Source organism: Mobula birostris, chromosome 29 (assembly GCF_030028105.1).
Source record: "Mobula birostris isolate sMobBir1 chromosome 29, sMobBir1.hap1, whole genome shotgun sequence".
Taxonomy (NCBI): Eukaryota; Metazoa; Chordata; class Chondrichthyes; order Myliobatiformes; family Myliobatidae; genus Mobula; species Mobula birostris.
This window is the reverse complement of record NC_092398.1, coordinates 31,660,012-31,673,368: the sequence shown is the minus strand read 5'-3', so window position 1 is coordinate 31,673,368 and position 13,357 is coordinate 31,660,012. Positions and strand designations below refer to the sequence as shown.

The following is a 13,357-nucleotide window of genomic DNA, read 5'->3' as shown; positions in this document are numbered from 1 at the left end:
GTATGTTCAATGTACATGTGACATAAAGCCAATCTAGTCTATAAAGTATTGCATGGTATCTTAAAATCCTTGAGATTTTTGGCGATAATATGTAATTATTTTCCACCCTCTCCTTCAACAAGTCGAGTTCATTGTCGTGTATGGGATTAGTGAGGCATGGTACAATGAAAAGCTTGCTTGTAGCAGCAGCACAGAGAACACACGTTGTACCAGATATTATTTAGATACTTCAGAGATACATTATAGCATAACTGGCTCTTCAAAGTTCATTTATTATAGCATAACTGGCTCTTCAAAGTACATTTATTATCAAAGTATGTATACATTATATGAACTTGAGATTTGTCTCCTTACAGGCAGCCACAAAACAAAGAAACCTAAAAGAACCCATAAAAAATGATCATTATCAAACAGTCAATATGCTGAGAGAAAAAAACCGTGCAAACAATAAAAGTAAGCTGATAGCATTCAGAACAAAAGTGAGTCCATAGACATGAAGCCCAGAGCAGACCACAACCTCAGTGTTGAATTGAGTAAACATTGCTTAGCCCTCAGACACGGAGCCTGGAGCAGGGCACAGTCTCACCCTCAGTTCAGCACAGAGCCGAGTAAACGTTGTGGAGCAGCGAGCAGAACAGGCTGACAGCCTGCCTTTTCAAACTATCTTGCCAGGCATTTAAATCATCCAAACATTGGGTCATTCCTCACAGTAGGACCTGGGCCCTTTTGCATCAATATGCTCTGGGCTGGACCTCACTGCCACGCTTTGACTCGTACCCAACTTTTCCAAATTGACCTGGTGTTTGAATCGATGAAATCTCGCTCTTGGTATAGGTGGGCAGGCCTTGAATCTTCCTCTCCTCAGCTCCACTCACCCCAACTTTGCCTCGAATATGCCTCGACAACACCCCAACTTTGCCCTGAACATGCCTTGATCTCGCGTGAACTTTGCCTCGCACCCACATGCTTCTATCCTCGACTCAGCCTCGCCTTCACTTGCCTCTCCATTGTTTGCAGTGATTGTTTACCATAAATTTTACAAGGAAAAAGTGCTATTAATGAAGTATTTAGTTGTATTCATCATTCCTGATCATTCCTATCTTTGCTCTAGTTCTCTGTGTACCTAGACCGTAGCAGTTAGTTTAACTCTTTACAGTTCCAGCAATCAGGGTTCAACTCCCACCCCACTGTATGTTCTCCTTGTGACTGTGTTGGTCTCCTCACAGATTCCGAAGATATACAGTTAAAAAGTTTGTTAGTTGTGGCATGCTATGTTGGTCACACTTGCAGGATGCCGAGCACAATACTTGCTGATTTGTTTTGACGCCAACAGCACGTTTTGATATACATGTGATAAATAAAGCTAATCTTTTGATCTTTAATATTTTGCATTTTCATCATCATTATATGCCATGTCATGTGTCTATGACCATGATTATTCTTGCCAAATTTTATTGCAGAAATAGTTTACCATTGCCTCCTTCTGGGCAGGGTCTTTGTAAGATCAGTGACCCCAGCCATTATCAATACTCTTCAGTGGGTCTGTTGGGGACATATACTGTGTCCAGTCCTCCCAGTGTGGCCTCCTGTATATCGGTGACACCTCACATAGATTGGGAGATCGTTTCACCAAGCACCTACGCTCTGTTCGCCAGAAGAAGTGCTTCCCCCATTTTCTTTCTTCCATGCCCTTCTGTTCTCTCCTGTCAGACTCCCCTTTCTCCAGCCCTGTATCTTCTTCGCCAATCAAATTCCCAGCTCTCTACTTCATCCCGCTCCCTCCCAGTTTCACCCATCGCCTTGTGTTTCTCTCTCCCTCTCACCCACCTTTTAAATCTTCTCATCTTTTTTTCTCCAGTCCTGCTGAAGGGTCTCAGTCCAAAACATCGACTGTACTTTTTTTCCATAGATGCTACCCGGCCTGCTGAGTTCCTCTAGCATTTTCTGTGTGTTACTCTTCAGTGATTGTCTGCCTGGCATCAGTGGTAGCATAACCAGGACTTGTTATATGCATCAGCTGCTCGTACACCCATCCACCACCTGCTCCTATGGCTTCATATGACCCTGATAGGTGGTGGGGGAGGGTTAAGCAGGTGCTACACCTTGCCTAAGGGTGGCCTGCAGGCTAGCAGAAGGAAGGAGCACCTTACACCTCCCTTGGTAAAGATGTATCTCCACCCCGTCACCCATCACCCACTCTTTGAATCCCCTCATTCTCCTCTGCTTTGGAGAATGAAGTCCTAACCTATTCAACACTTCCCCGTAACTCCAGTCCTCAAGTCCTTGTAAATTTTCTCTGTACTCCTTCAATCTTAATGACATCTTTCCTGTAGGATAGATGACCAGAACTGCACATAGTACTCCAAATTTGGTTTCAGCACCATTTTGTATACCTTCAGCATAATATCCCAACTCCTGTGTTTACAAAGGCCAATGTTGGATCCTGATAGTTTTCGTGATCCAAAGGTCCTTCATGAATGGAGATATGTCTCTACCAAAGGTGGTGTAAGGCACTCTTTCTAGCCTGCAGGTCACCCTTGGGCAAGATGTAGCTAGCACCTGCTTAGCCCCCCACGGATGGCATCATGTGAAGCCATGGGAGCTGTACGAGCAGCTGGTGTATTATCACAAGTCCTGGTATGCAACCACCGTCGTCAGGTAGACAACCTCTGAAGAATATCAATAGTAGTTGGGGTCACCCGTCTTGTAAAGACACTGCCAAGAAAGCAATGGCAAACCACTTCAGTAGAAAAATTTGTCAAGAACAATCATGGTAATGGAACGATCATGATTGCCCACATCATACAATACCACACATAATTAACAAACATTCTCCTCTGCTCCAGGAAATAAAGTCATCAGCTATTCAACCTTCCTCCATAACTCCAGTCCTCAAATCTGGCAACATCTTTGTAAATTTTCTCTGCACTCTTCCTGTCAGTAGGTGACCAGAACTGCACACGATACACTAAATTTGGTCTCAGCACCTTTTTGTACAGCTTCAACTTAATATCCCAACTCTTGTACGCTGATTTACGAAGGCCAATGCGTTGTTGGATCCTGATTGTTTTTGTGATCCAAAGGTTCTTCGGAAGTCAAGAATGAGGCATAGAACTTGTTGCTTATGATTGTTTTATTAAGAGCAGTGAAGGAGAGGAAGGAGGAGCATGGCAAGAGACAGAAGAAACGGAAAGACTAAAAGTAGTATGGGTTTCTCACACCAAACTCCTGATAACGTAAATTCCACTGATAACAATTAACCAATATAATAACCAAGTTCAAGAAATGTGACACAATCCAACAGAGCCAGAAGATCTCGTTATGACCCTATCTAGTTGTGATGCCACTCCTGTTCTGAGGTTCTGCTGGTCATTAATACAAATAGTGCATTTCACTGTCTCTTTCAATCAATCTGATCTGTCTCTTCCTGTTCACCGTTGCCCAGGCTATGAAGACCTACCATGTGTACCAGCAGGAGTGTGTGGCAGCGGAGAACAAACTGAGGGAGATCGAGAAACTGGAGGAGAAACAAGGGCTCGATAGCAAGGGCGAGAAGCGGAATGTTAACCGCAAGCTGGAAAAGACAAAGGAGAAGGTAATGCTTGGTTTCCAAATCAGAATCCGCTTTATTATCACTGACTTGTACCACATAACATTTGTCATAAGACAAATAAGAAATTGGAACAGAATTAGGCCTTGGTCTTACTAACACTGAGTGTAAGGTTTTTGTTGCGATACCATGCAATCAGCCAATCTATCTCACTTCCATACAGCTCCTCGTCATCTGACATTTTGCCAACAATAGTGGTGTCATCTGCAAATTTATAGACATCGTTTGAGCTGTGCTTAGCCAAGCAGTAATGAATGTAGAGAGAGCTGAGCAGCAGGCTAAGCTGAGGTGTTCCTCTGTTGATTATCAGCAAAAACACAGACACAAAGTGAAATTCCCTCCACACTACCTCATCACACACTCCCAGGGTCAGACATGGTGTAAAGCTCCCTCCACACCCGTCCCATCACACGCACTTGGAGTCAGATACAAAGTGAAGCTCCCTCTATACCATCCCATTACACAGTCCCAGGGTCAGACACAGAGTGACTCTTCCTCCACACTGTCCCATTGCACTGCCCCAGTGTCAGACAGCGTGAGATTTCCTCTACACCGTCTCATCACACACTCCCAGGGTCAGACACAGAGCAAAGCTCCCTCCACACTGTCCCACCACACACTCCCAGGGTCAGACACAGTGTAAAGCTCCGTCCACGCCGTCCCATCACAAATTCCCATGGACAGACATAGAGGGAAGCTCCCTCCACACTGTCCCATCACACACTCGCAGACTGGGATGGTGTAGAGATGATATAGGGAGGGCTGGCAGTTTGTGGGTGATGGGGTTGGGGGGAGAGTGTGGGAATTTGGTATACATGCTAAGTGGTGGGTAGGGGATGTGCTGAGATCTACAAGGGGAAGCTGATGTCCTTTCCACCTTTCCCCACAGTGGCAGGAACGTTTCATGGAGGGTGAGCTCAAGAGTACAAAAGCTCGGAATGAGTACCTGCTGAACCTATCAGGAGCCAATGCCATGCTGACTGCGTACTTCACCTGCAACATCTCCCAGCTTATCGAGGTAGGTGCTCATCTCCACTGTCTGAAGGGTTCTGGGGATGGAAAGGGATCTTTTTCATTGGGGGTTCCCCAGCCAGGGCACTGTCCTCCTTCTCTTCCAGGGCACAGCACCCCTCTCTGCCAATAGTCTACAGTGTCCCACACTGGGACAGATACGCACACGTTCATGCATATACAGGCTCAAAGACACACACACACACACACACACACACACACACACACACACACACATATATTACAGGGTCTCACACATGGCAACACAGGCTGGGTACAGTGGGACACTCTGCTCCACAGCTGACACTGACCCAGCCTTCTTGCGAACACAGTGTTGGAACTTGGGATTCCATACGTCTCTGGCCCACACACTGAAGATGTACCTGTCAGCGGAGTCCCACGTGGAGAGCTCCTGGCGCCAGGGCCTGGATGTCATCGACACCGCTATTTGCAGCCTGGATCCGCAGGGTGACAAGACCAAGATCATGGACAGCAGCCACAATGCCTTCTGCCTGCCCAACAAGTTCGAGTTCCTGCCTCAAGAACAGGACAAGGTCTGTAGCCCTACTCTACTGCCACTGACTGGCCTTCCCTTCCTGGTCCCTCCTGAGCTTTCCCTATCCCTAACACTTGTGTTTAATTTAACAGGAATATTTTAAAATTCGTTCTGTGTTCTTTTCTGATTCAGCAAGGAGTGTTTGCTCGTGTAAAGTCCAAGGAAATCACTTTATTACGATTATATAAAGATTACAATACAGAAAAAACAATGAATGATTAATAAGGTAGTAGTACAAAACACAAAACAGTGTGGGCACGTGGCCAAATGGTTAAGGCATTCGACTAGCGATCTGAAGGTCGTGAGTTCGAGCTCCAGCTGAGACAACGTGTTGTGTCCTTGAGCAAGGCACTTAATCACACATTGCTCTGTGACGACACTGGTGCCAAGCTGTATGGGTCCTAATGCCCTTCCCTTGGACAACATTGGTGTCGTGGAGAGGGGAGACTTGCAGCCTGGGCAACTGCCGGTCTTCCATACAACCTTGCCCAGGCCTGCACCCTGGAGAGTGAAGACTTTCCAGACGCAGATCCATGGTCTCGCAAGACTAACAGATGCCTTATATACGCTGATGGGGATCCAACAACATTTCACATCTATCTCCCTCTCTCTCTCACTCTCTCTCTCTCTCTCTCTCTCTATCTTCTCCCCCCCCCCCCCCCCACCTCCACTAGCACTGGTCATGACCAGCTTGAAATAAGATTCCCTCACACAAAGAGTTTGCTCCTTCAGGACCCCTTTTTACCCCTTTTTATCTGTTATGACCTTCGGCCTAGACTAATAAATTAGAAATAGACACAGCAAATGTGTAACTGGGAAAACGTTCTTCACCAGTATCTAATCTTAACGATGTGCATTGAAAATAGAGACCAAACATTGGTCATTGAGGTGGAGAACAGGCCAAAGTGACAATATTTTTTATTTCAAGCTTCCATTTTATTTCAGCATATAACAAGGAACAATCAAATTTAACTCTTTCCTCACAGTTCAACACACTCAACAGATTCTGCGGATGCTGGAAATCTGGAGCAACAAACACAAAAAGTGTATGAATGAAAATATAGAGGATGCTCTTCATTTTAGAGCAACACACTCAAAATGCTGGAGGAACTCGGCAGGTCAGGCAGATTCTGTGGAAGGGGATAAACAGTTGATGTTCATCAGGGTCTTTACACTGTTAGTTCCCCTCCATAAGTTGCTGTCTGTCCTGCTGAGTTTCTGCAGCATTTTGTCTATGTGGCTCAAGATTTCCAGCATCAGCAGAATCTCTTGTGTTCATAAATCACAAAATAAATAGTGCTAAAGGAATAACGAGGTCGTGTTCCTTAGTTCATGGATCGTTTAGAAATGTAATAGCAGATGGGAAGAAGATGTTCCTAAATCACTGAGTGTGTGACTTCAGGCTCCTGTATCTACTCGCCAATTGTAGTAACAAGAAAAGGGCTTGTCCCTGATTGTGAGGGTCCTTAGTGATGGATGCCTCCTCTTGAAGTAAAGCTCCACAACCCTTTCTGCACCACGTTGACGACTGCTTTGGTGTTCCTTCATGAACCCACGCTCATCAACTTCTGACCAACTTCCATCCTGCCCTCAAAGAACAGGGTTTCCCTTCCTCCACCTTTGATATTGCCCTTACTTGCATCTCCTCCATTTCCTGAACATCCACGCTCACCACATTTTCCTGCCAGACAGAATTCCTCTCATCCTAACCTACCACCCATTGAGCCTTCGTATCCAACGCATCATTCTCCACAACTTCACCATCTCCAAGGGATCCTAGCACCAAGTACATCATTACCTCCCACCCCATTCTGTACTTCTGCAAGAATTGCTCCCCACGTGATTCCCTTGTCCACTCATCCCTCCCTGCTAATCTCCCACCCGGCACTTATCCCTGAATCCCTAGTACTCCACTTGCTCATTCAACCCCTCCCTCACTTCCATTCAGGGCTCCAAACAGCACTTCACCTGCGAATCTGTTGGGGTCGTCTGTTGTATCAGGTGCTCCTGATGTGGCCTGCTCCTCATTGGCAAGACCTGTTGTAAATTGGAGGAGCACCTTGTTTTCATCCACCAAAAGCGGAAATTTTCCGGTCGCCAACCACTTTTAATTCCAATTCCTATTCTTGTTCTGACTTGTTAGTCCATGGCCCCCTCTTGAGCCATGATGAAGCCGCTCTCAGAGTGGAGGAGCAAAACTTCATATTCTGTCTGGGTAGCCTCCAACCTGATGGCATAAACATCAATTTCTCCTGGTAAAATACTTTTCCCTCTGCTTTCCCTCTTCTTCTATTCCTCACTTTGTCTTCTTACTTTGTCTCACCTGCCTAACACCTCTCACTAGTGCCCCTCCTTCTTCCCTTTCTCCCATAGTCCACTCTCCTCCCCTATCAGATTCCTTCCTCTCTAACTCTTGACCTTTCCCACCCATCTGGCTTCACCTATCACCTTCTAGCTATTCCCCCTTCCCCTCCCCCCCCCCACATTTTATTCTGGTGTCTTCCCCCTTCCTTTACAGTCCTGAAGAAGGGTGTCGGCCCAAGACATCCACTGTTTATTAATTTCCAGAGGTACTGCCTGACCTGCTGAGTTCCTCCTGCATTTTGCGTGTAACATCTCTTGAAGATGTCCTGGATAGCGGGGAGGGTTGTGCCCATGATGGAGATGGCTGAGTTTACATCTCTCTGCACCCTCTTGCGATCCTGTGCATTGGAGCCTCTTACACCAGGCGGTGATGCAGCCAGTCAGACTGGTCTCCACCAGAAATTTGCAAGTTCCCTGTTACGATCTTGCACCTTACTGTCTGCCTGCACTGCTCTTTCTCTGTAACTGTCACTGTGCATTCTGTTATTACTATTCAGGGCAGGAGCAAGGTTCTCAAAGATCCCATCCACCCCAGACATTCTCTCTTCTCCCATCTCCCATTGGGCCTGAAGGTACGTACCACCAGGCTCAAGGACAGCTTCTGTTCGGCTATTATAACACTATTGAACAATCCCCTAGTACTATAATATAGACTTGACCTCACAATCAACTTCATCATAGACCTTGCACTTAATTGTCTACTTGTACTGCACTTTACCTGTAACTAAAATACTTTATTCTGCATTCTGTTGTTGTTTCCCCTTGTACTACCTTGCACTATGGTAATGAAGTGATCTGTGGGAACAGTGTACAAGACAAGCTCTTCACTGGACCTTGGTACACCTGACAATATTAAACCAATTTATCCTCATCTTCCAAATATCATCTACTTCAGATATCCCACAGGATCTGCCCTTCTTGACCCTCTCCGAGGAGAATTCCAGCTTGAAAGTTGGACATTTTCGTTCAGTAGCACTTCTCCCTTTGTGCACACCACATGACCAGCCGATGTGTGCCAAGCTTCTCCGTGAGAAGAAAGATGTTAGTGAGACTACACTCGGACATTGTGTACGGTTTCTGTTGCCTCATTATGGGAAAGCTGTTATTAAACTAGAAAGAGTCCAGGGAAGATTTACCCAGGATGTTATCTGGACTCAGGGGCCTGAGTTACAAGGAAAGCTGTTTTGGCTACTCCGGGCTTCATGCCTGAGGATTCACTTTCATTCCAGATGCCGTTTGCTTGCTTTTATTGTTTACATGATTTCCCTCTCCCTCTTCCTCTCCCCACCTCTTCCCCTACCCCTCTTCCCCTCTCCCACTCCCCCACTCTCCCTTTCCCCATTCTCATCACCCTCCCCCTCCCCTTTCCCCATTCCCATCACCCTCCCCCTCCCCTTTCCCCATCCCCCTCCCCTCTCCCTCTCCCCCACCGTCTCCCTCCTTCTCCCCTCCCCTTCCCTCTCCCTCTCTCTCTCCCCCTCCCCCTCTCCTTTTTCCCATCCCCCTCCCCTCTCCCCTCTCCCTCTCCCTTACCCTCTCCCTCTCCCCACCCCTCCCCTCCCCTCCCCCCTCTTCCCTCTCCCTCTCTCTCCCCCTCCCCCTCTCTCCTTTTCCCCATCCTCCCCTCCCCTCATTGGATGTTTATCATTTTTTTTAATGGGTTCTTTTGGGTTTTTTGTTTTGTGGTTGCCTGGTAGGAGGTAAATCTCAAGATTGAATGATGTATACATACTTCGATAGTAAATGTGGTTTGAGCTTTGTGTAGACAGGGATTTTATTCCCTGGAACATTGGAGTTTGAGAGGTGACCTGATAGACATACATATGATCGTGAGGAACATAGGGTCTTTTTCCTGGGGGGAGGATTAGAACAAGAGAGCACAAGTTTAAGGTCAGAGTTGAGAGATTTAAGAGGGACATCAGGGGCAGCATGGGTGCTGCGCATTTAGAATGAGCTGCCTGAAGTGATAGTTGGCAGGCATATGAGCAGCATTGAAAGCCACCTAGATGAGTACATGGATAGGAGAGGTTTTGAGGGTACATGAGTAGATGGGACCAGCTTGTTCATCAACACAGTCAGCATGGATAAGTAGGGCTAAAGGGCCTGTTTCCTTGCTGTACAACTTTATGACTGTTTCAGATCATTTCTGAATGTTCTCTACACAATAAAATTAGACAGTTCCCTCTTCTCAATGTAAAAGGGAAGCTTGGCACATGTCAGCTGGTCATGTGTTGTGCATGAAGCGGGAAGTGCTACTGATCTAAAATATTCTACTTTCAAGCTTTGGGAAGTGCCTGGAGGTGTAAGCTGAGGGTTGAGATTCAGGGTGCAGGTGCTTGAATCTAGTCCAATGGAAAGACATACAAGATGCTGGAAAACTCAGCAGGCCACGCAGCATCTATGGACGGGAATAAGCAGTTGGCGTTTCAGGTGGAGACCCTCCATAAGGACCGGAAAGGAAAGAGGCAGAAGCCAGAATAAGAGGAGGGGGAGGGGGAGGGGCATTAACTTGAGGATTTGGACAGCACAGTAACACTGCGGCTAGCACAACATTTTATAGGTTCAGATGTCAGATCAGGGTTCTATTCCCACTGCTGCCAGTAAGGAGCTTGTCCATTCCCTCTCTGATTGGGTGGGCATACTATTTTGGTGCGTGGCAATACTTGTGGGCTACCCCCAGCACAATTTGATTTGCACCTGTATTTCAATGTTCATGTAACAAATAAAGCTAATCTATGATCTTCTGTCTCTCTTGGTGATAGGTGAGGCCAGCTGAGGGGAAGGGTGGGTGGGTGGAGGATGGGGGAATGAAGTAGGAACTAGAGAATGAAGGATCCTGATGAAGGGTCTTGTCTTGAAATGTTGACTGTTTGTTCCTGTCTGTAGATGCTGCCTGACTTGGTAAGTCCCTCCTGCATTTTAAGACCATAAGGCATTGGAGCAGAATTAGGCCATTTAGCCCAGCAAGTCTGCTCCAGTACTTCATCATGACTGATTTATTTTTCCTCTCAACCCCATTGTCCTGACTTCTCCCCGTAACCTTTGACTCCCTGATTAATCAAGAACCTATCTGCTTATGCCTTATATGTACCCAGTGACTTGGCTTGTGCAGCCGTCTGTGGCAATGAATCCCACAGATTCACCCACTTACTGAAGATATTTTTCCTCATCTGTGTTATAAATGGATGTCCCTTTGTTCTGAGGCCATGAACCCTCTGAACCCTCTCCAATGCCAGCACATCTTTTCTCAGATGAGGGGCCCAAAACTGCTCACAATATTCCAAGTGCAATCTGACCAATGTGTTATAAGGCCTCAGCATTACCTGCTTTTGTATTATAGTCATAGTCATAGTCATACTTTATTGATCCCGAGGGAAATTGGTTTTCATTACAGTTGCGCCATAAATATTTAAATAGTAATAAAACCATAAATAATTAAATAGTAATATGTAAATTATGCCAGGAAATAAGTCTAGGACCAGCCTATCGGCTCAGGGTGTCTGACCCTCCAAGGGAGGAGTTGTAAAGTTTGATGGCCACAGGCAGGAATGACTTCCTATGACTCTCAGTGTTGCATCTCGGTGGAATGAGTCTCTGGCTGAATGTACTCCTGTGCCCAACCAGTCCATTATGTAGTGGATGGGAGACATTGTCCAAGATGGCATGCAACTTGGACAGCATCCTCTTTTCAGACACCAACGTGAGAGAGTCCAGTTCCATCCCCACAACATCACTGGCCCTACGAATGAGTTTGTTGATTCTGTTGGTGTCTGCTACCCTCAGCCTGCTGCCCCAGCGCACAACAGCAAACATGATAGCACTGGCCACCACAGACTCGTAGAACATCCTCAGCATTCTAGTCCTTTTGAAATTAACGCTAACATTGCATTTCCCTTGCTACTCATCCTGCAAATTTACATTTATGGAATCTTGCATGAGGACTCCCAAGTCCTCTGCACCTCAGATATTTGAGTTTCCTCTCCACTTAGAAAAAGGTCTGCACTTTTATTTCTTATACCAAAGTGCATAAACATACACTTCCCAACTCTTTCCATCTGTCACTTCTTTGCCCATCCTCCTAGTCTGTCTAAGTCCTTCTGTAGCCCCTCTGCTTCCTCAACTCTATCTGCCCCTCCATCTATTTTTGTATCGTATGGAAATGTGGCCACAAAACCATCAATTGGCATACAACGTGAAAAGAAGAGGTCCCAACACCAACCACTTCAGAGCACCACTAGTCACCAGCAGCCAACAGAAAAGGCTCCCTTTATTCCCACTCTCTGCTTCCTGCCAGTCAGCCAAACTTCTATCCGTGCTAGAATCTTTCCTGTAGTACCATGGGCTCATACCTTGTTAAGCAGCCTCATATGCAGCACCTTGTCAAATGCCTTCTGAAAACTCAAGTAAACAACATTCACTGACTCTCCTTTGTCTATCCTGCCTGTTATTTCCCCAAGGAATTCCAACAGATTTGTCAGGCAAGATTTCCCCTATAGAAAACCATGCTGACTTTTGCCTTTTTTATCATTTGCCTCCAAGTACCCCGAAATCTCATTTCTAATAATAGACTCTGACATCCTTCCAACCACTGAAGTCAGGCTTATTGGCCTATAACTTCCTTTCTTCTGCCTCCCTCCTTTCTTTAAGAGTAGTGTGACATTTACAATTTTCCAGTCCTCAGAAAACATTCCAGGATCTAGTGATTCTTGGAAGATCATGACTAATGCCTCCACAATCCCTTCAGCTACCTCTTTCAGAAACCTGGGGTGTAGTCCATCCAGTGACTTATCATCTGGACCAGATAGGTGGAGGGCGGGTAGTGGTGAGGAAGCAGGGAGGCTGCAGAAGGGTTTAGTCAGATTAGGAGAACGGGCAAAGAAGTGGCAGGTGAAATATTGTGCCGGAAATTGTGTGGTCGTGCACTTTGGTGGAAGAAATAAAAGCATTGACTATCTTCTAAATGGAGGGGACATTCAAAGGGACTTAAGAGTCCACATACAGGATTCTATAAAGGTTAATTTGTAGGTTGAGTTGGTGGTGAGGAAGGCAAATGCAATGTATTGAATTGAATTTATTTCTTACATCCTTCACATACATGAGTAAAAATCTTCATGTTACTTCTCCATCTAAATGTGCAATGTGCAATCATGGTAACTTATAATAAATAGAACAATCAATGTAACATAGAAATCTACTCAAACCGATGTGAGTTAATCAGTCTGATGGCCTGGTGGAAGAAGCTGTCCCAGAGCCTATTGGTCCTGGCTTTTATGCTGCGGTTCTGTTTCCCGGATGGTAGCAGCTGGAATAGATTGTGGTTGGGGTGACTTGGGTCCCCAATGATCTTTCGGGCCCTTTTCTCACACCTGTCTTTGTAAATGTCCTGAATTATGGGAAGTTCACAACTACAGATGTGCTGGGCTGTCCGCACCACTTGCTGCAGAATCCTGCAATTAAGGGAGGTACAGTTGCCATACCAGGCAGTGATGTAGCCAGTCAGGATGCTCTCAATTGTGCCCCTGTAGAAAGTTCGTAGGATTTTGGGGGGCCATACCAAGCTTCCTCAACTGCCTGAGGTGAAAGAGGCGCTGTTGGGCCTTTTTCACCACACAGCTGGCATGCGTAGACCACGTGAGGTCCTCGGTGATGTGGATGCTGAGGAACTTAAAGCTAGCATTTACTTCGAAGTTAGCATTCACTTTGAGAGGACTAGAATATAAATGCGAGGATGTAATGTTGAAGCTTTATAAGGTACTGTTAAAGCCTCACTTGGAGTATTGTGAGCAGTTTTGCGCCCTTATCTAAGAAAGAATATG

The 13,357-nt window shown here is 46.0% G+C and overlaps 1 protein-coding gene across 1 annotated transcript in view; it reads left to right on the top strand.

Moving 5' to 3' along the window:
* The window catches only part of LOC140190198 (SLIT-ROBO Rho GTPase-activating protein 3-like), an 84,267-nt gene that overhangs the window by 24,380 nt on the left and 46,530 nt on the right, over window positions 1-13,357 (top strand). The window contains 3 exon segments of the mRNA XM_072246731.1: window positions 3,446-3,595; window positions 4,500-4,628; window positions 4,954-5,175. Of these exon segments, the coding sequence (XP_072102832.1) occupies window positions 3,446-3,595; window positions 4,500-4,628; window positions 4,954-5,175 (501 nt within the window).